Source organism: Rana temporaria, chromosome 4 (genome assembly GCF_905171775.1).
Source record: "Rana temporaria chromosome 4, aRanTem1.1, whole genome shotgun sequence".
Lineage (NCBI taxonomy): Eukaryota > Metazoa > Chordata > Amphibia > Anura > Ranidae > Rana > Rana temporaria.
The window spans coordinates 277,289,140-277,314,270 of record NC_053492.1 but is presented as its reverse complement, the minus strand read 5'-3'; the positions used below and the strand labels follow the sequence as shown (position 1 = coordinate 277,314,270).

General features: G+C 46.9%; 1 protein-coding gene across 3 annotated transcripts in view; it reads left to right on the top strand.

Annotated features, from left to right (window-relative positions):
• TBC1D32 (TBC1 domain family member 32) overlaps positions 1-25,131 on the top strand; it is a 552,992-nt gene that overhangs the window by 513,977 nt on the left and 13,884 nt on the right. For all 3 annotated transcript variants that reach the window (XM_040350328.1, XM_040350326.1, XM_040350327.1), the window contains exon 33: positions 2,304-2,492. In XM_040350328.1, coding sequence (XP_040206262.1) covers positions 2,304-2,492 — 189 coding nt within the window. The remainder of the gene's footprint in view (positions 1-2,303; positions 2,493-25,131) is intronic.

Genomic DNA, 25,131 nt, shown 5'->3' with positions numbered 1-25,131 from the left:
GTTGGTTTTCGAGGATTCAAATTGTGCAGCATTAATTCTGAAGTTTGATAAAGGCCGGCCTTACACATTGTTTTCCCTGCAAGCCGACCCCATCCCTGCAGAAGACCGTGATTATCACTAGTGGCTATTGCTGCCGCTAGTGATAATTGCAAGAGAATCCAGAAGGCTGGTTGTACCCAAGTTGATCAATCAACTAAGTACATTTAGCCTGCCCAATAACGATTTGAACCATGTATGGCTGGCCGAACTTCTTGGTAAATCACTGACCTGGAAGGAGCATGCAGCAAGAACATTTCATATGAGCATACTTGTTTTAGATACATGTAGTACTGACACAAGGATAAACAAAGACAACAACAATGTCAATATATCTGTCCCTTGAAAGGCTTTGGACATAATTGTCAGTCTCTAGAATTGTTGAATTCTATTGCTTTGTGGAAGAAAAAGGTAATTGGGTAAGTAAATGACCTCATAAACCACACACTATTAAATAAAAGTAAAAAAAAAAATGAATAAATTGATGCATTTATATTATGATCACAAATTGAAAACAAGTGTTCAAGCACACCATACACATCTTAGTTTGATAAGATGATATAATAAAAATTTCCATCTCATTCAACTAATAATATTCTGTTTGCTCTCATCAGAAACCCCAAACGCATCTGACTTAAAAGCACGACACATGTTGTAATCTTTGAACAATCAGATTACTACATCAAACAAAACATTGTATCGTGTTGCATGTTGGCCTTTTTAAGGTTTAAGCAGATTGTGATGTGTGTGTGATGTGGTTATCAAGTTCTACAAAGCGTTCTTTATGGCTGTCAGTGAGATTGTAAAATCTGCAGTCAGGCGGGAGTGGTCTGTGATGCCCCTGCAACCCCCCTCTGGGAGTGATGGAACAAGATGTGATGAGTTGGGATTAGTGGAAATGTTGCTTTATATTTTACAATATCAAAATCAAAAAAATCTTTTCATCGCACAGAGGATCTGTATTCAATGTACAAAACAATATCTGATGCTGCTGCTGTTGTTTTTAATTAGAAGCTGAAGTTTACAATTAGTTGCTTAAAAGAGTGACAGATACTTTGACTGGATCATCATGGAAATGAATAACTGTATATCTGCACTTTGTCATCTCCTCGCTATACTCCCTTTGGGAGGTTTACATGCGCTTTATCATAAATAAAAAACAAACAAAAAAAAGTCATAATTGGAAATAATGTTAGTAGCCAATTCAATTATTGTCATTATTTGTTTCCATCAACTTTATCTACATCTTCATATGTTTCATCTAATTAAAGCCAAACTCTGTAAAATCAGAGAATCCTCTCTTGCAAGGGGGGTAATCAAACATTTTTTTACCCAATTCTACCCTCCCCTGGCAGATGGTGCTCACCCATGCTTCTTCAGTGGAATGTCCCTCGGTGTCATCACATCCAATGAAGGGCTACAGACCCTGCCTTGGTCTTGATGACATCAAGACCTAAGACCAGTGGAGCATAGGGGAGAAGATGCTGCAGGGACTGGTCTGGCAGCATGGAGGACCAGAGGATTGGGTAGGTCGATCATCTTGTCTATATCCTGTAGACCTATGCAAAGAATTAAACCTTGCAGTGAGGGTGTAGGCCAGAGTTGGGCTTTAAAGTGTAATTATAATCACATATAGGGAAGAGAAGGATTAAAACCCCTACCAATTACATTTTTGCTGGGTGTGACCCATTGGGGAGGCTTCCCTTCACTTCTTGTCATGGAGATGCAAGAGAAGGTGAGAAGAAATCTTTACACATTCATTTCTTAGTTGTCACTGGAAAGGTTATGCCCATTGGAAGGTTTCCCTTCTGTTCCTTTTCCAGTGTCACCTCAAAATGGTGATTGTTCTCTTAAAATTCTGGTGAGAATAGTTATTTGGACAAATAGAGTGGGGGTATCTCCCTATAAGGACCAGAGAGCAGTAAAACCTTTTAGGTCTTGAATAAAGTGGAGGAGGCTTGGAAACTCTGTTTGATTTTTTTTTTATTATTTATCCTCATTGTGGGATTTTTTTTTATCACTTTCTGAATCATCTTTGGGACAAAAAGTGACAATAAATCTCCCCCAATGACAAGACCTTCTGTTTTTGTTGGTGCGTTTTCAACTCGCATCTTGTGTGGACCCCTCAACAGGAACACTGGTAGGTATAAAGACCCTACCCAAAGTCTATAAAATGCTTTGGCTTGTAATGCACTTAAAAAAATGCACTTTAAAGGGTTTTTTTCAATTTTATTTTGTGTTTTTTTATGTTTTTTTTTTTTTTTCAGATCTGTCAGCACTGGCTAAGCCAATGTTTCTGGAATTACCTGGACTGGAGTGAGATATGCCACTACTTTGCTGTGTGTATCCTTCTTGGGGTGGATTATCAGGTATACATGTGCATAGCAATATTCAGGCACCTACAGCAAGAAATTCTACAACATACACAAACCCAGGACCTGCAGGTCTTCCTGAAAGTAAGTCTATCTAAAACAATTAAATAAATAAAAAACTATTTTTTTTATAACCTCACGACTATACATTATAACAATCCAGACTGCAGTGTAAATTTGTGTAAAATACAAGTAGATTGGGAAAGATAAACATACAATTCATATTTTCATATGTTCTGGCACCTGCATACAATGTCACCTGTCACCCCTGAATACAATGCTAACTGAAGGCAAGTCTATGAAGTACATAATCTAGAGCAAGTACCCTCTTGCACATCTTCTAAATCTGTCACTGCAACCCTGAGGTACAGGCACTTCCTGAAACATGCACATTTTTATTGTTTATTTATTTTATCTTGTGCAAGCTTCTCAACAGCCTTGAACAAGCATTACATTTTCAGATTAAACAAGGTGATGGGTAGGCAGAGCCTGCCCTCTACAAGTGACAAAGACTGTAAAGATGATGGTACCAGCAAAATCTCAACCCTGGCAACTGTCTGTGGAGCATCTTTTCCTTCATGGCAATCCAACCACTTCAAACAGATTCAGAAACACTGGATGCCATAAATACAGCCCTATTACAGTCAGCCGACTTAATAGCGCCAAAACGCAAAACCTGCATCCGGAAAAACAACTCCGGCTGGTTCAACAACCAGCTGTCGTTACTAAAGCAAGAGCGCAGAAGGGCGGAAGCCGCCTGGAAAAGAAGCGCTTCAGAGGAAAACCTCACCATCTACAAGGCAATAACAAGAAAATACCACAAAGAAATCTTCAAGCCAAAAAATATCACTTTTCCAATGCCATCACCAACGCCATAAACCGCCCCCGCGAACTCTTTAAGCTGGTCACTCAGACCATGAATCCAGACTGTCTTGAAGCCCCCAATTCAGATACCTAAGAATTCTGTAATGAATTATCGGATTACTTCATCAATAAAATTGAGAGAATCCGGGAAAGCATTCAGCAAAACAATATCCCCCTCAATCATTCACACAACACCCATAGAAATTTACTACAATCAACAAAGTTCACTCTGGAACCCATCTCCATCGATGCCACTAAAAATATCATTGGTACTTTGCGAAACAGTACAGCGCCTAATGATATCATCCCCACCAAACTGCTGAAGGAATGTGCCGATATCCTGGCACCGCCCATCACGCAGCTTATAAACCAGTCATTCAAGGAAGGCATAGTGCCCTCCCAGTTGAAAGAGGGCACAATCCAACCCATCTTGAAGAAACCCACCCTAGACCCCAAGGACCCAATTCACCGCCGTCCCATAACAGGCCTAAACGTTCTCTCCAAGGTAATGGAGAAAGTAGTGGTACAACAGCTGCAACAGCATCTGGATACCCATAATCTACTTGATCCATTTCAATCGGGTTTCCGCCCCGGACACGGGACAGAAACAGCATTGCTCAAAATATGGGATGACCCCCTCGAGGCCGCAGACTAAGGCCCCGTACTCACGACCAAACATGTCTGCTGAAACTGGTCCGCGGACCAGTTTCAGCAGACATGTTTGGCCGTGTGTAGGCCCGAGCGGACCATTTTCGGGCGGATCGGACAGGTTTCCAGCGGACAACTGTTTCCTGGACTTGCTTTAAAACAGTCCGCTGGAAACCTGTCCGCCCGGACATGTACAGTCGTCTGTACAGACCTACCGTACATGTCCTGCCTCCCGCCATCCCTCGCATGCGTCGAATGACTTTGACGCATGCGTGGAAGCCTTTCAACGCGGCATCAACGCGGCGACATCAACGCGGCGACACCGTGGACACGCCCCGCTTATTGTTTACGCGCGGACCTCTGTTCGATGGTGTGTACGGCCATCGAACAGAAGTCCCTGGGCAGTCCCCGGGCAGACATGTCCGATGAAAACGGTCCGCGGACCGGTTTCATCTGACATGTTTGATCGTGAGTACTCGGCCTATGGAGAATCTTGTCTTCTAGTTCTGTTGGACCTAAGCGCAGCTTTCGACACGGTACACCACAAACTGTTACTGACTCGGCTGGCCGAGGTTGCCAGAGTCGCAGAAGGTGATTTATCATGGTTCTCCTCCTTTCTGGAAAACCGATCACAAACAGTGAAATTGGGACCTTTCACTTCTGAAAAACGCACGGTGTAATGCGGAGTCCCTCAGGGATCCCCTCTGTCACTGGTGCTGTTCAACATCTATCTTCGCCCTCTCTTTGAAATCATCAGTAGCCAAAAACTGCTTAATCACTCATATGCAGACGACACGCAACTGTATTTTCGCATCTGCAACAAAAAGGATCATCATCTCAGTCTAGAGACATGCCTCTCTTTGATAGAAAACTGGATGACAAAGAGTTATCTTAAACTCAACAGTTCAAAAACAGAACTTCTTCTGTTTCACGCCAGTCGTAAGAATCCACTAGCAACAACTTGGACACCTCCGCCCATTCTGGGCCAAATCATCACCCCTAGCTCCAAAGTCAAAAGTCTCGGGGTCATTTTCGACACCTACATGACAATGGACGCACAAATAGGGTCAGTAGTCAGCGGATCTCACCATCTGCTGCGCCTACTACGCAGACTTATTCCATTTATTCCTAAAGAAGATGTAGCAGTCGTGGTGGGAACAATTGTGAACTCCAGACTGGACTATGCAAATTCCCTTTACCTCGGACTCCCAAAGTACCAAATCTCTCGTCTGCAAGTCGTTCAGAACATGGCTGCCAGACTTGTGACTGGGAAAAAACCATGGGAATCAATCTCACCTTCACTGAGAACCCTTCATTGGTTGTCAGTAAAAGACAGAATTGCTTTTAAAGCACTCTGTCTGACGCATAAGTGCATTTATGAGAATGCTCCGCAATATCTATGCGAAAAGATAAAAGCTCACAACTCCAATCGCGTTCTGCGATCCACCAACCAAAATCTGCTCCAGATACCCAAAGCCAAATTCAAGTCCAAAGGAGAAAGAAGATTTGCGCTCCAGGGTCCCAGACTATGGAACGCTTTACCAACCAGCATTCGGTTGGAGGAAAACCACCTGACCTTCAGAAGAAAGATCAAAACTCATCTCTTTTGATGTCAAAAGAGACAGGAACAACAAGCGCCCAGAGGCGATTTAGTTCGCATGTGCCGCGCTATATAAGTTTTTCATTCATTCATTCATTCATTCATTTACTGTAATCCCTTCCCACCCATCCACGGCATCTAACATCTAATTCCCCGTACACAAGATCAGGCTTTTGCCCGGCCAAACTCACATCGGAATTCCAACGGAGTAAAAGAGAACATGTTCTCTATGTAAACTCTGACAGAATTCCTCAGAATATCCGATGGAAAAACTCTGATGGGCATACACACGGTCAGAGTTTCCGATGGAAATTCCGATCATGTGTACAGGGAATAAGAATTGTCGGCCGGCATTCGGCCCGTGTGTGCAGAAGCCAGCCGTTCAGCCAGCTTCCGGCGAAGACTCATGACCGAAAAAGGTCTGCTGACCTGATGGGCTTTCTCAGCTGATGGTGCTGACCGCAGTGTATTGGCGGGGGGCCATCCTCATGTCAGGACACAAAAGCTTAGCAGGGGAGATTGCTGCACTAACATCGGCTTGTCAGTACCTGAGCTGTTTTTTTTTTCATTCAACCCGCTGCACAGGGCTTACAAACCAAGTGTGGTAACAAGGATTTGAACATCCTGTGCATTAACAAATTGGTTTTGCAATGTTTGCTGTAAACATTGCAGAACAAATTTACAAAAACTATAGCAAACTGCAAAATAAATAAATACATACATTGGCCCGGATTCACGTAGCACTTACCATCGCCCCTTGGTGCCCCAGAGCCCCTCCTCCCTACAACCGGGCCTCACCCAGCTGCACAGCCCCCGGCTCGGGCCTAGTCCCGGTCGGCGGCCATCTTGCTACACCCCAGCAACTGTGATATTGCTGGGACATAGCCCAACTCCCCTTCCCCAGCCCTAAAGCTGGGATTTGGCTCCGACCCCCACATCCTCAGGTCCAACAGCTCCAATTCCAGGGTCCGCCACCACTTAGTGTTTGATCCAGGGCTCCCCCGATCGCCCTTGTGGGATCAGAAAGGAATTTTTTTCCCCCGGTCACGGCAGATTGACATAAGCACGGCCAGGGTTTTTTCGCCTTCCTCTGGATCAAACGGGGAGGAAGATTTGCCGAGTGGGGAACCCACTTGGAAATCGCCCTTCCCATCATCATTGAATACCTCCCCGATCAATTATCACTTTCCCTGGCGTTTTTCTGCAATTATGCCTAATCATTTGGGGTCTAAAGCCATTCACCTCAATATTACCAGACGTCACCAAAAAAGCTCTAAGGAATGAGCAACTGTTAAGAATCAATCGACGATCGACAGTCAAAAATTACACGCATTTACCCCAACCTAAGTATATATCGTGCGCTTTGGTCAATACAAGGTCGGCAGTAAAACACAGACAAGAAATCCATGATTTCATTCTACAAAACGATTTAGACTGCCTTTTTATCACAGAAAGCTGGCTCACAGCCGACTGTAACACCATTCTAGGAGAATTGGTGCCAGAGAATTATCGCATTCTAACAGAAAACAGAGTGGGGCTAAGAGGAGGAGGCCTGGCGGTGATCCACAAAACTCACCTCTCGATCACTAAACCAGGTCTTCAGTACTCACTTCCATTTATGGAAACCCTCACTCTGTAACTGCAAACAAATCCCCAGGATACTGTTCACATACTCCTGTGCTATAGACCACCAGGTCCAAAAACGCACATGCTCATCTAATTGACAGAGTTCATCTCCACCTATACCCTAAACACCAAACATCTCCTGCTGCTCGGGGATTTTAACCTCTGGGCAAACTCCTCACAGGACCCCGTCGCGGAAGCCTGCATTGACCACTTGGAAGGATTAGGTCTGCAGCAACTAGTATGTGGGCCCACACATGCTTCAGGTCACATGCTCGATCTCATTTTCAGACAAGATCTGGAAATCAATATTCTGGAAAATGAGCCGCAACCATCTACTGATCACCATGCCATTAAATTCACAATCAACATAAATGCCCCCTCAAAAAAAACTGTAAAACCGGTGACAACACACTGGACTAGATCTCAGAAGAAGCTCCACTCGGAACTCTTCAAAACTACATTAGGGAACAAAATAAAAACAATCCAACTACATCAAACAGCCACAGAAACTCTTGATGCTATAAACAAGGCTCTGCTACAGTCAGCCGACTTAGTAGTGCCTAAACGCACAACGTGCATCCGGAAAAACAACTCCAGCTAGTTTAACGACCAGCTGTCGTTGCTAAAGCAAGAGCGCAGACGAGCTGAAGCAGCCTGGAAAAGAAGCTTTTCAGAGGAAAACCACACCATTTATAAGATAATAACCAAAAAATACCATAAAGAAATCTGTATTGCCCAAAAAAATTTTTTTTCCAATATTAGCACCAATGCCCTAAACCGCCCCCGTGAACTCGTCAATCTATTTACCAAGACCATGAACCCAGTCTGTCTAGAAGCCCCTAATTCTGATTCACAAGAATTTTGCATCGAATTATCGGATTATTTCATCAACAAAATTGAAAGAATCCATGAAAGTATTCAGCAAAATACAACCTCCATCTACCCCCCCTAAATCACAAACCTAATACCCACATAATTCTGCCGCAATCACCTAACTTCACTCTAAAACCAATTTCCATCAATGCCACTAAAAATATCATCGGTACTCTGCGAAATAGCACAGCGCCCAATGATATCATCCCCACCAAACTGCTGAAAGAATTGTGCCGATATTTTGGCTCCAGCTATCATGCAGCTCATAAACCAGTCATTCAAGGAGGGCGTGGTGCCACCCTTGCTGAAACAAGGTATAATCAAACCAATTCTAAAAAAAAAACACCCTCGACCCCAAAGGCCCTAATCACCGCCGACCCATAACAGGCCTAAATGTCTTCGCCAAGGTAATGGAGAAAGAAGTTGTACAACAGCTACAACATCTCTTAGACACCCATAAATTACTTGACCCATTCCAGTCCGGTTTCCGTCCGGGTCACGGGACAGAAACAGCATTGCTCAAAATATGGGATGACGCTTTAGAGGCCGCAGACGAAGGAGAATCTTGTCTTCTAGTACTGCTGGACCTAAGCGCAGCTTTTGATACGGTTGACCACAAATTATTGCTGACACGGCTAGTCGAAGTAGCCGGAGTTGCGGAATGTGATTTATAGTGGTTCTCCTCCTCCTTGGAAAAACGATCACAAATAGTGAAACTGGGCCCTTTCACTTCTGAAAAATGCACAGTGTCATGCGGAGTCCCCCAGGGATCCCCTCTGTCGCCCTGTTCTTTTCAATATCTATCTCCGCCCTCTTTTTGAAATCATCAGCAACCAGAAGTTACTTTACCACTCTTATGCAGATGACACACAACTATATTTTCGCATCTGCAACAAAAAGGATCATTATCTCGGACTAGAGAAATGCCTTACTTTAATAGAAAAGTGGATGACAAAGAGTTACCTTAAACTCAATGGCTCAAAAACAGAAATTCTCCTGTTTCAGGCCAATCAGAAGATTCATCCCATAACAACATGGATGCCCCCGCCCATTCTGGGTCAATCTATCACCCCCAGCACCAAAGTCAAAAGTCTCGGAGTCATCTTCGACACCTACATGACAATGGATGCACAAATAGGGTCAGTAGTCAGCGGATCGCACCATCTGCTGTGCCTTCTACGCAGACTCACTCCCTTTATCCCCAAAAAAACATTGCAGTCGTGGTGGGGACACTTATCAACTCCAGACATGACTATGCAAATGCCCTCTATCTTGGACTCCCAAAATACCAAATCACTCGTCTGCAAGTCGTTCAAAATATGGCCGCTCGACTTGTGACTGGGAAAAAAACATGGGAATCAATCTCACCTTCGTTGAGATCCCTTCATTGGTTGCCCGTAAAAGACAGAATCACTTTCAAAGCACTCTGTCTAACACATAAGTGTATTCTGGGAAATGCCCCCCAATATCTATGCGAGAAACTAAAAGCTCACAGCACCAATCACATTCTGCGATCCACCAACCAAAATCTACTCCAGATTTGCGGTCCAAGGACCCAGACTATGGAACGCTCTACCAACCACCATCTGATTGGAGGTAAACCACCTGGCCTTCAGGAGAAAGATCAAGACCCATCTCTTCTGAGGGCCCAGGGAATGGATACCAAGCACCCAGAGGCGATTCAGTTTGCATGTGTTGCGCTATATAAGTTTCTCACTCACTCACTCAGTGATCCGTCGTATCTTGGGGAGTAGTTTCGACGTGATTCTGTGCATGCGCACTGGGATGCGTCCACGGGACGGTGCATGCGCCGTTCGTTCGGCCCATCATTTGCATGGGGTCACGGTTCATTTAAATGGATCACGCCCACTTCCACCTACTTTCAATTAGGCCGGCTTACGCCTATGAATTTACGTTACGCCGGCGCAACGTTGGGAGCATTTCCTTTGTGAATACTGTGCTCGCCGCTCTCTGCGCAGCGTCGGCGTAGCGTATACTCGATACGCTACACCTGCATAAAGATGCGCCGAGGTATGTGAATCTGGGCCATTATGTGTAAGTAGGTACCCCTAAGTACATTTAAAAGCAATGTGAAGGTTAAAGCCATGTCTTATAGGCTGTTGTGAAGAGTCTATGGGCCAGATTCACAGCGGAGATACGAAGGAGTATCTCATATACTCCGTCATATCTCTCAGAGTATCTATGCGACTGATTCATAGAATCAGTTACGCATAGATAGCCCTAAGATCCGAAAAGGTGTAATTGTTTTACACTGTCGGATTTTAGGATGCAGTACCGCGGCCGCCGCTGGGGGGAGTTTGCGTCGTAAACCAGCATCGGGTATGCAAATTAGGAGTTACGGCGATCCACGACGGTTTTTCGCGTTCACTACGTCGCCGCTAGTCTAGTTTCCCGTCGCAAAGTTAGTCGTCGTTTTGGGTGCCTTAACTTTACACAGCAAACGTATTGCTGTATAAAGTATGGCCGTCGAAATGTAAAAATTCACGTCGTTTGCGTAAGCCGTCCGGGAATACGGAATTACGCTACGCTCGTCGCCGTTCGAAAAAATGACGTCACTGCGCGCAAAGCACGGCGGGAATTTCGAAACGGAGCATGCGCAGTAGGTCCGGCGCGGGAGCGCGCTTAATTTAAATGGCACACGCCGGCGTAATTTTTCACGCAAGTGCTTGGTGAATCAGGCACTTGCGATGAAAAATTGCGGCGGTGTAACGTATCTACGATACGTTACGCCGCCGCGATTCTACCTGAATCTGGCCCTATATGCCTACCTTTCTTAGCCTCATTTATAAAAAAATTAAAGTGGAGTTCCACCCCTAAATATAACATTACATCAGTAGTTTTAAAAAAAAAATCATTAGTCCTTTAAGAAAAAACATTTTTTTTTTAGATGCCTTCAAAGTGTTGTTGTTAGGCAGAATAGTTAATCTTCCCTCTTCCTGCACCTAGGTGCTTAAGCTTCCTAACCTACACCGCACAGACTCCTGGGAATGTAGTGGGTGTAACTTTCCAGGAGTCTGTGAACTCCCCAGTCGCGAAGAATCGTGTGACTTGGACAGTACAGGTGCTGAAACCTGATCTGAAACCTATTACACTGCTTGTGCAGCACTGAGCATGTGCGAGATCTGCAAGGCTAAAATCCAGGAAGTCATACAGTCTGGCTTCATGATGCCCACACTTAAGATGGCCCCAGTCCATTTCTATTTTATAAAGTGTCTAAATGCTGTAACAACCTAACAAAACGGACCTTAGTTTACAGACTAACTTTACTAGAATACATTAAGCTTGTGTATTACAGGGGTATTTATATTTAAAAAGTGAAAATGTGGCCGGAACTCTGCTTTAAGCAAGGAAAATGGTGCTTATGCTCTTGGGAACCAACTGTCATTTTTCCAGGGTGGGCCAGAAATAAAAGCTGACACCAGATTACTCACCTTGTGCCACAACAACCTTGTTTATTCTTTCTGTAGATTTTTATAAATCAGCCCCACTGTGTGTAGGATGTTCTAGTCTTTTTTTTATTTTTTTGCGGTTTTATTGTCCACACAATATGTATTATATATATTTCAAAATAGTAGTGATATATATATATATATATATATATATATATATATATATATACACATATATGGCCCGGATTCACATACATCGGTGCATATTTATGCCGCCGTAGCGTATCTTTTTTTACACTACGCCGGCGCAGCGTGGAGAGGCAAGCATGGAATTCACAAAGCAAATGCTCCCAACGTTGCGCCGGCGTAACGTAATTTCGTAGGCGTAAGCCAGTGTGGTGGGTGTGACCTTATGCAAATGATGGTCTGAGCGTGGTGCAATGCTTTACGCCCGGCGTATCATGAACGGCGCATGCACAGTAACGGCGATGTATGGTTTCCACAGGTGGAATGGAGCTTTCCCTAAAGTGATCGCTAAATAGAATTTTTATACAGTTGCATCTTTTTGTTAGCTCACAAGATGAGAGACCGTAGGGGAGCGAACATGTTCGCTTTAACAAATACAAACTTATGTCAAGCACGTAGTTAGTATGAATAGTGATAGCAACTAGTATTTGCATAAGAGAGGCATATATAGCTCAGCTTATTTAAAGTATTTGTTCCTTTAAGATGTTTCCACAGCAAACAGCAAAAACACAACTGTGAGTCCCAAGTTAAGATGATAGTTTACAAGCCAACATTAAATAGCATCTGCCTTACAACAATATCTGTAGCAGATATTCCTAAAGCACTACAAGTAAAAGACATGCTACTTATCCGTTTGCAGGGCTTAAGACAAGGGATTCCGTAGTGTAGGGTGTCAGCAAGGAATTCCTCTTAGGGTGCCAGCAGGAATGGTTGTTTGGAGGTAAATAGCATAATGGCTATTTTGGCATGGAGATTCCTGGTCAGGTTGATCTGTAGCGTGGAGAGCGCTGGCAGTAGGATTGTAGCATGACCAAGCTACGGCTGACAATAATAGAACAGCGTGTACCATACACGCCATTCTGTTTATAGAAGAACAGCATGTGTGCCGAATGCAGCTGATTGCACTGATTGACGGCACTAATTGACGCACACGGCGCCGGGCAATGACGTCATTGCGTGGTCGCCGTGCTGCATTCCAGCGTGGAACGCATTACGGCGCCAGGCGCTGATTACAGTTGGACAGACATTTGTACACCCTGCCAAGAAAAGAAATACTACTGTTTAAGCCCAAACCCATTAGAGTAAACTATAACATAGCTGTTAGTGCTACACTTTTACATTATTTAGCACATATGCAATAAATATAATACCATATATGAGCCTAGGTAAGCTTTAACCACTTGCCGCCTGCCGTATGCAAAATGACAGCTGCAAAGTGGTTCTATTATCCTGACTGGGCATCGTATGACATCCAGCAGGATAAGCCGCTCGTGATTGCCCTTGAGACACAGAGTGCGGCCATCAGTAGTGCGGTAAAGAGCCTATAATATAGGCTCTTTACCATGTGATCAGCTGTGTCCAATCACAACTGATCACATCGTAACCAGGAAGTGGCGTTTATTGGCTTTTCCTTTACTCACGCTGACAATGCGCGAGTAGAGGAGAGCCAATCAGCAGATCTCCTAAAAGGGGGGATCTGCGCTGATAATAAAAGCATTGATTACCAGTGCAGACCCACCAGGGATGCCAATCAATGCCCATTTGGGATGTCAATCAGTGCGAATTAAGGATTTCAATTAGTGCCCATCTTTAATGCCTGTCAGTGCCTCCTCATCAGTGTTGTTTACCAGTGCCACCCATCATTACCCATCAGTGCGGCCTATCAGTGCCATCTATGAGTGCCCATCAGTGCTGCCCATAAGTGCTGCAGTTTAGTGCCTCATCACCAGTGTCTATCAGTGCCTCCTCATCAGGGCCCGTCAGTGCAGGTTCATCACTGCTCATCAGTGAAGGAGGAAACTTACTTATTTACAACATTTTATAACGGAAACAAAGAAAAAAGTTTTTTCTTTCTAAATGTTCTGGTTTTTTTTTATTTAGCAAAAAATAAACTGTGGTGATCAAATACCACCAAAAGAAAGCTCTATTTGTGGGAAAAAAAATTCTAAAAGTTTTTTGTTTGGGTACACTGTTGCATGACCTTGCAATTGTCATTCAGAATGCAACAGCGCTAAAAGCTGAAAATTGGCCTGGGCAGGAAAGGGGTAAACGTGGCCAGTATTAGTGGTTAAAGTAAGGTTAATCTTAGATACGTGAGTAATCAATTTTTTTAAATATTATTCCATAATAAGTAATGATTTTCTCTGTCCAAAAAGTTGTACATTTAAAAAATATTCACATGACGGTGTCAGATATTATTGATCTGATGCTTCCTTGTAAAGGACATGCATACGTGTATTGCATAGCTGGTTATATATTAAGACAGATCAATGGACAGATTAGGTTGCTCCTCAGATGAAGAAAAGCTAGAAAAAAAAATCAGCCGTGCAGATACATTTTTCTGGAGACATTGGGGCTGATTTACCAAGCCTTTACTCCATGACTCATGGAGTAAAAGCAGGAGTAGCAGCCGTTTTGCCATTTACTAAAGAAATACGCTGCTAGTGCAGTGTATTTCCCTAGTTACTAATGTGCTCCGTGCGCCCAGGAGAGGGTGCATTGTGCACCAGTACAGACCTGGCGCACGGCACATTAAACTGTAAATTGCGGGGGTTTGGGCGGGAGTTTATTAGGGGGGGAGGTGGGGGGATGCAGGGGAAGTGAAGTGACATGTGTTTTGAAGTGTTTGGCGGGCCGAATTGAAAGGGAAAGTGTTTTTTGAAAACAGATCCCCGTACGCTTGCACAGTGCGCCTGAACCTCGGGAGGTTCATTTGCATACTGGGCATGCGCAGAGAGAAAAGTCAGGGATTCCCGTGCGCCTTGTCAGTACGCCGTGAAAATCTTGGTAAATACCAAGCGGCGTACCCGTGAATGCGCTGCGTGACGCGGCGCACGGGAATCTCCGAGCTGTTTTCAGCCCTGAAGGGGAACTCCGCGCCAAATTTCAAACTTGAAATCAGCGCGGGTCCCCCTCCAGGGCTACATTAGGCTCTTAGGCTTGGTCCGGAACGTGAGGGGTTAAACCCGCGCCGATTCGGCGCGGGGGTCCCCCCCAGATCCAAACCAAGCCCTCATCCCAAGCATGCAGTCTGGCCCGGACAGGAATGGGGGCGGGGACGAGCGAGCGCCCCCCCCCCCCTCCTGAGCCGTACCAGACCGCATGCCCTCAACATGGGGGAGTGTGTGCTGTGGGGGAGGGGGGCACTGCCCCCCACCCCACAGCACTCTTGCCCCCATGTCGATAGGGACAAGAGCCTCTTCCCGACAACCCTTGCCATTGGTTGTCGGGGTATGCGGGCGGGGCTAATCGGAATCTGCGAGCTCCCTTTAATAAGGGGGCCCCCAGATGCCGGCCCCCCACCCTATGTGAATGAGTATGGGGTACATCGTACCTCTACCCATTCACATGGGGGAAATGTAAAGTAAAATAAAACACCACACAATAAAATATTTTATTAATCTGCTCCGGAGCCCCCCCTTTCTTCTTTAGCTCTCTTAGAAGGGGGGGTTTCTTCTCTCCCGATCTTCTGCCGGGACCCTGGGCTTCGGTGATTTCTGCCGGGGGAGGGCGCCATCCCTCGGTCCTCTCCGGAGCCTTCCGCCGGATGCCCCCACCCCATTTAAGCTCTTTTTCATTAGGGAGGGGCATCCGGACTTCGGGGTCTTCTGCCGGGGGATGGCGCCTATCCCCCGGTCTTTCCGGTGCCTTCCGCCAGGGTTCCGGTCTTCCTGGTCTTCTGCCGGGGGTGCGCCAACTCCCCGGTCTTTTCTCTGCTCCCTCTTCTGCCTGGCTCCCCCGCGGAGCCAGGGCTTTCTTCCGTCTTCTTTCTTCTCTCTTCCTTCTTCTGCCTGTCTCCTCCGGGAGCACAGGGCTTGTCTGCGCTGTCTTCTTCCTTCTCTTCCATTGGATGTTGACACGACGAGGTTCCGCGCTGACATGCCGTGTCAGCGGCGGGCATGGACTTATATAGGGCAATGCCACCATGTGACCTCAACCCATGTGACATCACATTCCCTGGGCATGATGGGAATGTGATGTCACATGGGTTGAGGTCACATGGTGGCATTGCCCTATATAAGTCCATGCCCACTGCTCAGACGGCATTCCAGCGCCGGACCTCGTCGTGTCAACATCGAATGGAAGAGAAGGGAGAAGACAGCGGAGACAAGCCCTGTGCTCCGCGGAGGAGACAGGCAGAAGCGGAAGGCATCGCAGAAGCCCGGAGAGTGGCGCCCTCCGGCGGAAGACACCGTACAAGCCCGGGACCCTCCCCCAAAGGCAGGAGCCTCCCTGGTGAAGGGGGTCCCGGTGAATTACGTCGCTGAAGACGGGGGTGGGGTGCCAGTGCACCCCCCCCCGCAGAAACCGTCGTGGAAGCCCGGGACCCTCCCCCAAAGGCAGGAGCCTCCCTGGTGAAGGGGGTCCCGGTGAATTACGTCGCTGAAGACGGGGGTGGGGTGCCAGTGCACCCCCCGCAGAAACCGTCGTGGAAGCCCGGGACCCTCCCCCAAAGGCAGGAGCCTCCCTGGTGAAGGGGGTCCCGGTGAATTACGTCGCTGAAGACGGGGGTGGGGTGCCAGTGCACCCCCCCCGCAGAAACCGTCGTGGAAGCCCGGGACCCTCCCCCAAAGGCAGGAGCCTCCCTGGTGAAGGGGGTCCCGGTGAATTACGTCGCTGAAGACGGGGGTGGGGTGCCAGTGCACCCCCCCCGCAGAAACCGTCGTGGAAGCCCGGGACCCTCCCCCAAAGGCAGGAGCCTCCCTGGTGAAGGGGGTCCCGGTGAATTACGTCGCTGAAGACGGGGGTGGGGTGCCAGTGCACCCCCCCCCGCAGAAACCGTCGTGGAAGCCCGGGACCCTTCCCCAAAGGCAGGAGCCTCCCTGGTGAAGGGGGTCCCGGTGAATTACGTCGCTGAAGACGGGGGTGGGGTGCCAGTGCACCCCCCCCGCAGAAACCGTCGTGGAAGCCCGGGACCCTCCCCCAAAGGCAGGAGCCTCCCTGGTGAAGGGGGTCCCGGTGAATTACGTCGCTGAAGACGGGGGTGGGGTGCCAGTGCACCCCCCCCCGCAGAAACCGTCGTGGAAGCCCGGGACCCTCCCCCAAAGGCAGGAGCCTCCCTGGTGAAGGGGGTCCCGGTGAATTACGTCGCTGAAGACGGGGGTGGGGTGCCAGTGCACCCCCCCCGCAGAAACCGTCGTGGAAGCCCGGGACCCTCCCCCAAAGGCAGGAGCCTCCCTGGTGAAGGGGGTCCCGGTGAATTACGTCGCTGAAGACGGGGGAGGGGTGCCAGTGCACCCCCCCCGCAGAAACCGTCGTGGAAGCCCGGGACCCTCCCCCAAAGGCAGGAGCCTCCCTGGTGAAGGGGGTCCCGGTGAATTACGTCGCTGAAGACGGGGGAGGGGTGCCAGTGCACCCCCCCCCGCAGAAACCGTCGTAGTAGCCCGGGACCCTCCCCCAAAGGCAGGAGCCTCCCTGGTGAAGGGGGTCCCGGTGAATTACGTCGCTGAAGACGGGGGAGGGGTGCCAGTGCACCCCCCCCCGCAGAAACCGTCGTGGAAGCCCGGGACCCTCCCCCAAAGGCAGGAGCCTCCCTGGTGAAGGGGGTCCCGGTGAATTACGTCGCTGAAGACGGGGGAGGGGTGCCAGTGCACCCCCCCCGCAGAAACCGTCGTAGTAGCCCGGGACCCTCCCCCAAAGGCAGGAGCCTCACTGGTGAAGGGGGTTCCGGCAGAAGATGGCGAAGCCCGGGGCCTAATGGGGTGGTGGTGGGGGGCCCCGGCAGAAGACCCCCGGCTGACTAATAAATTAATTTATTCATGTGTGGTGTATTATTTTTTTCCATTTTTTTCCCCAGGTGAATGGGTAGGGGTACAATGTACCCCCATACTCATTCACATAGGGTGGGGGGCCGGAATCTGGGGACCCCTTTATTAAAGGGGTCTCTCAGATTCTGATAAGCCCTCCGCCCGCATACCCCGACAACCAACGGCCAGGGTTGTCGGGAAGAGGCTCTTGTCCCTATCGACATGGGGACAAGAGTGCTTTGGGGTGGGGGGGCAGTGCCCCCCTCCCCCACAGCACACACTCCCCCATGTTGAGGGCATGTGGTCTGGTATGGCTCAGGAGGGAGGGGGCGCTCGCTCGTCCCCACCCCCATTCCTGTCTGACCAGACTGCGTGCCTGGGATAATGGCTTGGTTTGGATCTTGGGGGGGACCCCACGCTATTTTTTTTTGCGCGGGTTTAACCCCTTATGTTCCAGACCAAGCCTAAGAGCCTGGTATGCACCTGGAGGGAACCCACCTTATTTTTTTGGGGGGGGTCTGGAGTTCCCCTTCATGAACAGCGATCTGTCATTTACACATGTCAGTCCCACCCCCCCCCTACAGTTAGAACACACCCAGGGAACATATTTAACCCCTCCCTCGCACCTAGTGTTAACCCCTTCCCTGCCAGTGGCATTTTTAGAGTAAGCAATGCATTTTTTACAGCACTGATCGCTAGAAAAATGCCAATGGTTCCAAAAAAGTGTTCGATGTGTCCGCCATAATGTCACAGTACCGATAAAAATCGCTGATCGCCCCAATAACTAGTTAAAACAAAAAAATATATATTTTGTAGACGCTATAACTTTTGCAAAAACCAAACACTAAACGCTATTTGCGATTTTTTGGAACCAAAAAGATGTAGAATACGTATCGGCCTAAACTGAGGTTTTTTTTAGTTTTTACAATATATAATTTTGGGGATATTTATTATAGCAAAAAGTAAAAATATTTTTTACATATGTGGGCGGGACTTACGCAAGTCCCGCCCACATATATAAACATCGTTCAAACCACACATGTGAGGTATTGACGCGTGCCTTAGAGCGAGAGCAATACTTTTACCACTAGACCTTCTTTGTAACTATAAACTGGTAACCTGGAAAAAAAAATAAAAGGTCGCCTATGGGGATATTCACGGAATTCATTTTGGCCCCATTGCAGGAGTGTTTCCAATAGTAAAGCGTGACATGTAAGGTATCTATTTACTCAGTGTAACATCATCTTTCACATTATCCCCAAAAATTGGGCTCACTTTTGTGTTTTGTTAATTTTTAACCACTTGAGCCCGGACCATATTTCTGGTCAATGACCGGGCAAGTTTTTGGGATTCGGCACGGCGTCGCTTTAACTGACAATTGCGCAGTCGTGCGACGTGGCTCCCAAACAAAATTGGCAACCTTTTTTTTCACACAAATAGATTATTAAATGTGCGTGTTTACTTCTGTCTTTAACACCTCCCCTTCAGGCTGGAAAGCATCAGATCAGGGGAAACAAAAAAAAAAAAGCTCTCATTCCATTGCAGCTTGGTTCCTACATGTGTGATGAACTGAGCATGCTCAAACACTTAGAAAAAAATTATCCTTTCTTTTTAAAAGGTGAAAAACACTCCTTGGATGCTCATAGAGCGTGGTTTGGGTTAATTGCAGGTGTGCCCAATTACAAGCTCACCCAAACTAGAGACTGCAATTTGTTCATGTGATTTCAATTGCTTCATTACTAGCACTGTTATAAAAAGCTTGGATCGATCAGTCCTCAGCTGCCCTCAGAAGGGGCAGGCTGGCAGAAATGCTGTTGCTAAACACAAATGTGGTTTGTTGCATGGGTTTTGTTTTATATTGCCAATGGTTTTGGTTTATTTTTAAATGATGTTCACTTTGATGTATTTGTCTATGTGGCCTTATTTTATGAAAAATGTGTGAAGCTATGGTTGTTTAGAATTTTGAAATGTATTTTTGTTTGTGTTTGTTTGTTTGTCTTTTTTCGCTTTCCTTGTTTTGTTGACCAATAAAAATTACTTTAAAATTGTTAAGTTTGTCTTTTGTTACTTTTTCATGCTACATATGTTGACAGCTGCAGCTGAAATCGGTTTGGGCCTAACAAATTATGTGTGTCTAAGCTTCTTTCCTGGTGTGTAATCATGAAATGTTTGCCATGTTTATTCCCCATGACTTTAAAGACAAAAACTGGTAAGTATTTTATTTTTTCTGCAGTGGTCCTCAGCCCTCAAGTACCCCCGACAGGACATGTTTTGTGGATTTCTCTTATCAAGAATTGCTGTCCAGACTGTATTTTAAAGCACATGTGCAAGATGAAGGAAAACCTGCAAACATGGCCTGTGGGGGGGGTTTGCTATTGGTGGACAGGCTTGACGTGCTGATTTACAGCACTGTGCTTAAATCTAGCGCAAGGCAATCCTATTCAAATTGTGGGTGTTTGAGGGAAGCCAAGTGAGTGTTAGAACCCCTGCTTTGTGTTTTTTTAGTTTTGTGTTGAGCTTTGTGTCCCTTTTCTTAAAATTGGCTTCACTTCCTGTCACACAGCTGAACAGGAAGTGAGGTTAAAACCCTACCAGTGTCATTTCTTGGGGACACAGGTCAATCTAACTAGTGTCCCCATTAAGCAAATTGCACTCCAGCACTGCTGTGTACACCCCAAATCATGGGTCTTCAAACTACGGCCCTCCAGTTGTTCAGGAACTACAATTCCCATCATGCCTAGTCATGTCTGTGAATGTCAGTGCATTACAAGGCCTCATGGGATGTGTAGTTCTAAAACAGCTGGAGGGCCGTAGTTTGAGGATCCCTGCCCCAAATGATTATTTAGTTTGGGGTTTAGTAAAGGCAAAGCCACTCTGCAGTACAAGCATAGTTGCTGAAAATCAGAGAGGAAGCACTGATGGTTTTAACATCCAATCCTGTAGAAGCAAAGTTGTTTTGTTTTCTTTCTTCCTTGCTTTGCACTTGTAGTGCAAAGTGGATTTGCCTTTAGTAAATGGACCCCAAAGTCCACGATCCCTAATAATTTGGGGTGTACACAGCAAAATGCTAGAGCGCAATTTACATAATGGGAAACTATTTATATTGATCTCTGTGTCCCCAAGAAAAGATATTAGTAAGGTTTTACCCTCACTTCCTGTTTGGCTATGTGACAGGAAGTGAATGAATTAGAAAGGGTGAAGACACCTCACAAATGTTGTCACTATCAGGGGTGCAGACATCCCCAAAAAAATGAGCAGATAATACTTATTTGCAAATTAATAATTTTTTAGTTAACATTGGGTGGGGTGCTCTAACACACACATTCCTACATATTAGCAACGCTCTATCCTGGCCTATTGGCATGGTTATATTTTCTTAGGGCTCTCAATAAAACTCTATGAAATTTGTGCTTAAACTAGAACCAGGGGCGGACTGACAACTCATGGGGCCCCTGGGCAATAGAAGATTATGGGGCCCCTCTGGCTTACAGATGACCACCACGCCAGGAGGTAGTGCAGAGGCGGGCAGCTAAAATCTTGGGATATTCACATTAAAAGCATGTCATTTTCGGACATATCAGGGACAGATCTAAAAAAAACACAGATTTTTACATACTGTCCCTGGTTTTACTGAGCCTGGCAACCCGGATGGGGCCCCCTAGTGGCATGGGGCCCTCGGGCAGTGCCCGAGTGACTCAATGGTCAGTCCGCCCCTGACAAGAACTATAATCAACAAGTTTTATTTTCTTTAATTTTGGATAGAGTGAGGGAGGGTTATAGGCCCTGTCAGTTTATTTTGTATTATCTGTGTCCAATTGGAGAGATTTGCCTTCACTTCCTGCCCCATAGCCAAACAGGAAGTGAGAGAAAAACTATGCAAATTAACCACTTCCCGCCCAGCCTATGGCCGATTTACGTCCGGGAAGTGGTTACACAATCCTGACAGGACGTCCTGCAGGATTTCATGCCGCACGCGCCTGTGGGGGCACGCAGCGCGGCGATCGGTGATGCGGGGTGTCAGTCTGACACCCTGCATCTCCGATCTCGGTAAAGAGTCTCTCACGGAGACGGAGACTCTTTACCACGTGATCAGCCGTGTCCAATCACGGCTGATCACGATGTAAACAGGAAGAGCCATCGATGGCTCTTCCTCACTCGCGTCTGACAGACGCGAGTATAGGAGAGCCGATCGGCGCCTCTCCTGACAGGGGGCGTTCGCGCTGATTGTTTATCAGCGCAGCCCCCCCTCGGATCACCACACTGGACCACCAGGGTGTGCAAAAAGAAAAAAAATATAGAACAAAAAAACAAAAAGCATTAAAAAATAAGAAAAAAGATGCCAATCAGTGCCCACAAATGGGCACTGACTGGGAAAATCAGTGCCACCCCACAGTGTCCATCAGTGCCACCCCACAGTGCCCATCCATGCACAGTGCCCACCTATCAGTGCCCACCTGTGCCACCCATAAGTATCCATCAGTGCCACCCATAAGTGCCGCCCATCTGTGCTGCCCATGAGTGCCCATCAGTGCCGCCTATGAGTGCCCATCAGTGCCGCATAGCAGCGCCGCCAATCAATGCCACCTCATCTGTGCCCGTCAGTACTACCTCATCGATGTCCATCAGTGCCATCTCATCGGTGCCCATCAGTGCCGCCATATCAGTGCCCGTAATTGAAAGAGAAAAACGTATTTACAAAAAAATTAACCTTAAAAAATAAAAACGTTTTTTTGTTTCAAAATTTGCAGTCTTTTTTTAGTTGTTGCGCAAAAAAAAAAAACCCAGAGGTGATCAAATAACAACAAAAGAAAGCTCTATTTGTGGGGAAAAAAGGACGCCAATTTTGTTTGGGTACAGTGTTGTATGACCGCGCAATTGCCATTCAAAGTGCGACAGTGTTGAAAGCTGAAAATTGGCTTGGGCGGGAAGGTGCGTAAGTGCCTGGTATGGAAGTGGTTAAGGGAATCCAGTGCCCCCCCAGAACTAGTGTGTGGGTCCCCTGAAAATTACTGGGCGGGGTTATACAAAAACAGGGTGTGACCTTGACAGGAAGGGGTGGGTCATTTTTCTATTAGGAGGTGCAGATATGTAGTCAGGCCTAGGGCAGAACCAAACCTAAATATACTACTGCATATTAGGGCTTATTTAGACCGGATCCGATTTACAGCGTGTTTTTATATTGTGGGAGGAAACCCACGCAGGCACAGGGAGAACATGCAAACTCCATGCAGATGCTGTCACGGGCGGGATTCGAACCAACGACTCTTTTGCTGCTAGGTCAAAGTGCTATACACTACACCACTGTGGTGAACGAACATGATTGCAGCTGAAAGCATGAGATCTTTTATTTTTTTTTTCAATACCATGCTTTCCAGCCTTATTGACCCCGCCTCTCTCCATAAAGAGGACCTGTCACACACTAGTCCTATTACAAGGGATGTTTACATTCCTTGTAATAGGAAGAAAACTGATCATTTTTTTTGTATTTTTTTATTTCAGTGTAAAACATTATAAAACTAAATAAAAATAAATAAGAAAACCCCCAAAAAAATTTTTAAAGCGCCCCGTCCCGACGAGCTCGCGCACAGAAGCAAACGCATACGCGAGTAGCGCCCGCATATGAAAACGGTATTCAAACCACACAAGTGAGGTATCGCCGCGATCGTTAGAGTGAGAGCAATAATTCTAGCCCTAGACCTACTCTGCAACTCAAAAAATGCAACCTGTAGAATTTTTTAAACGTCGCCTATCGAGATTTTTAAAGGGTAAAAGTTTGATGCCATGCCACGAGCGGGCGCAATTTTTAAGCGTGACATGTTGGGTATCATTTTACTCGGCGTAACATTATCTTTCACAATATATAAAAAAATTGGGCAAAATGTATTGTTGTCTTATTTTTTAATTCAAAAAAGTGATTTTTATCCAAAAAAAGTGCGCTTGTAAGACCGCTGCGCAAATACGGTGTGACAAAAAGTACTGCAATGACTGCCATTTTATTCCCTAGGATGTCTGCTAAAAAAAAATATATAATGTTTGGGGGTTCTGATTAATTTTCTAGCCAAAAAATTGTGATTTTCACATGAAGGAGAGAAGTGCCAGAATTAACCCGGTGGGCAAGTGGTTAAAGTACTCATGGCTATAAAGAATAGAGTCATTGCTCATTAAAAAAAAAAAAAAAAAAGGGGGTCCCTCCAAATTAAATTACCAGGCCCTTCAGGTCTGGAATGGATATTAAGGGGAACCCCGCCGTAAAAAAAAAACCCAAAAAATGGCGTGGGGTCCCCCCAAATATCCATACCAGACCCTTCAGGTCTGGTGTGGATTTTAAGGGGAACTCCACCCCAAATTGAAAAAAAAAATGGCGTGGAGTCCCCCTAAAAATCCACACCAGACCCTTATCCGAGCACGTTGACCTGGCCGGCCGCAGAAAAGAGGGGGGGACAGAGTGCGGCCCCCCCCCTCTCCTGAACCGCACCAGGCCACATGCCCTCAACATGGGGAGGATGTCCCCATGTTGATGGGGACAAGGGTCTCATCCCCACAACCCTTGCCCGGTGGTTGTGGGGGTATGCGGGCGGGGGGCTTATCAGAATCTGGAAGACCCCTTTAACAAAGGGGACCCCCAGATCCTGCCCCCCCCCCTATGTGAAATGGTAATGGGGTACATTGTACCTCTACCATTTCACCCCCAAAAAAATGTCAAAGTGTTAAAAATGACAGTAGCCGGTTTTTGACAAATCTTTTAATAAAATCTTCTTTTCTTCTTTCCTTCGGGTTTCTTCCGCTGCTTCTTTCTTCTCGTCCACATCTTGCCCGACGTGTTCTTCTATCTTCTCCGTCCGTCCTTCAGCCTTCTGGTCCCGCATCTTGCCCGTTGTCTTGTCCTGTCTTCTTCTCCGTCCGCCTCCTCGTCCGCATCTTGGGTCTTCTGCGGTGTTCTTCTCGTCCCCGGACCCAGCGTTTGAATTTGATTTGGCCGCCGTTTTCCCGCTCCTGGGACCCGCCCCCCTCTGACGCCACAAGTAAACTCCTTAGAAGGTCATGTGCGTCAGAGGGGGGCGGGGTCACATGAGTGTGACACGGCGGGAACTTCTTCTCCGGGCGGCGCGATTGAAATTGAATTCCCCCGCTGTGTGACGCTCTGCGACCCCGCCCCCCTCTGACGCACATGACCTTCTAAGGAGTTTACTTGTGGCGTCAGAGGGGGGCGGGGTCACATGAGTGTGACACGGCGGGAACTTCTTCTCCGGGCGGCGTGATTGAAATTGAATTCCCCCGCTGTGTGACGCTCTGCGACCCCGCCCCCCTCTGACGCACATGACCTTCTAAGGAGTTTACTTGTGGCGTCAGAGGGGGCGGGTCCCAGGAGCGGGAAAACGGCGGCCAAATCAAATTCAAACGCTGGGTCCGGGGACAAGAAGAACACCGCAGAAGACCCAAGATGCGGACGAGGAGGCGGACGGAGAAGAAGACAGGACAAGACAACGGGCAAGATGCGGGACCAGAAGGCTGAAGGACGGACGGAGAAGATAGAAGAACACGTCGGGCAAGATGTGGACGAGAAGAAAGAAGCAGCGGAAGAAACCCGAAGGAAAGAAGAAAAGAAGATTTTATTAAAAGATTTGTCAAAAACCGGCTACTGTCATTTTTAACACTTTGACATTTTTTTTGGGGTGAAATGGTAGAGGTACAATGTACCCCATTACCAT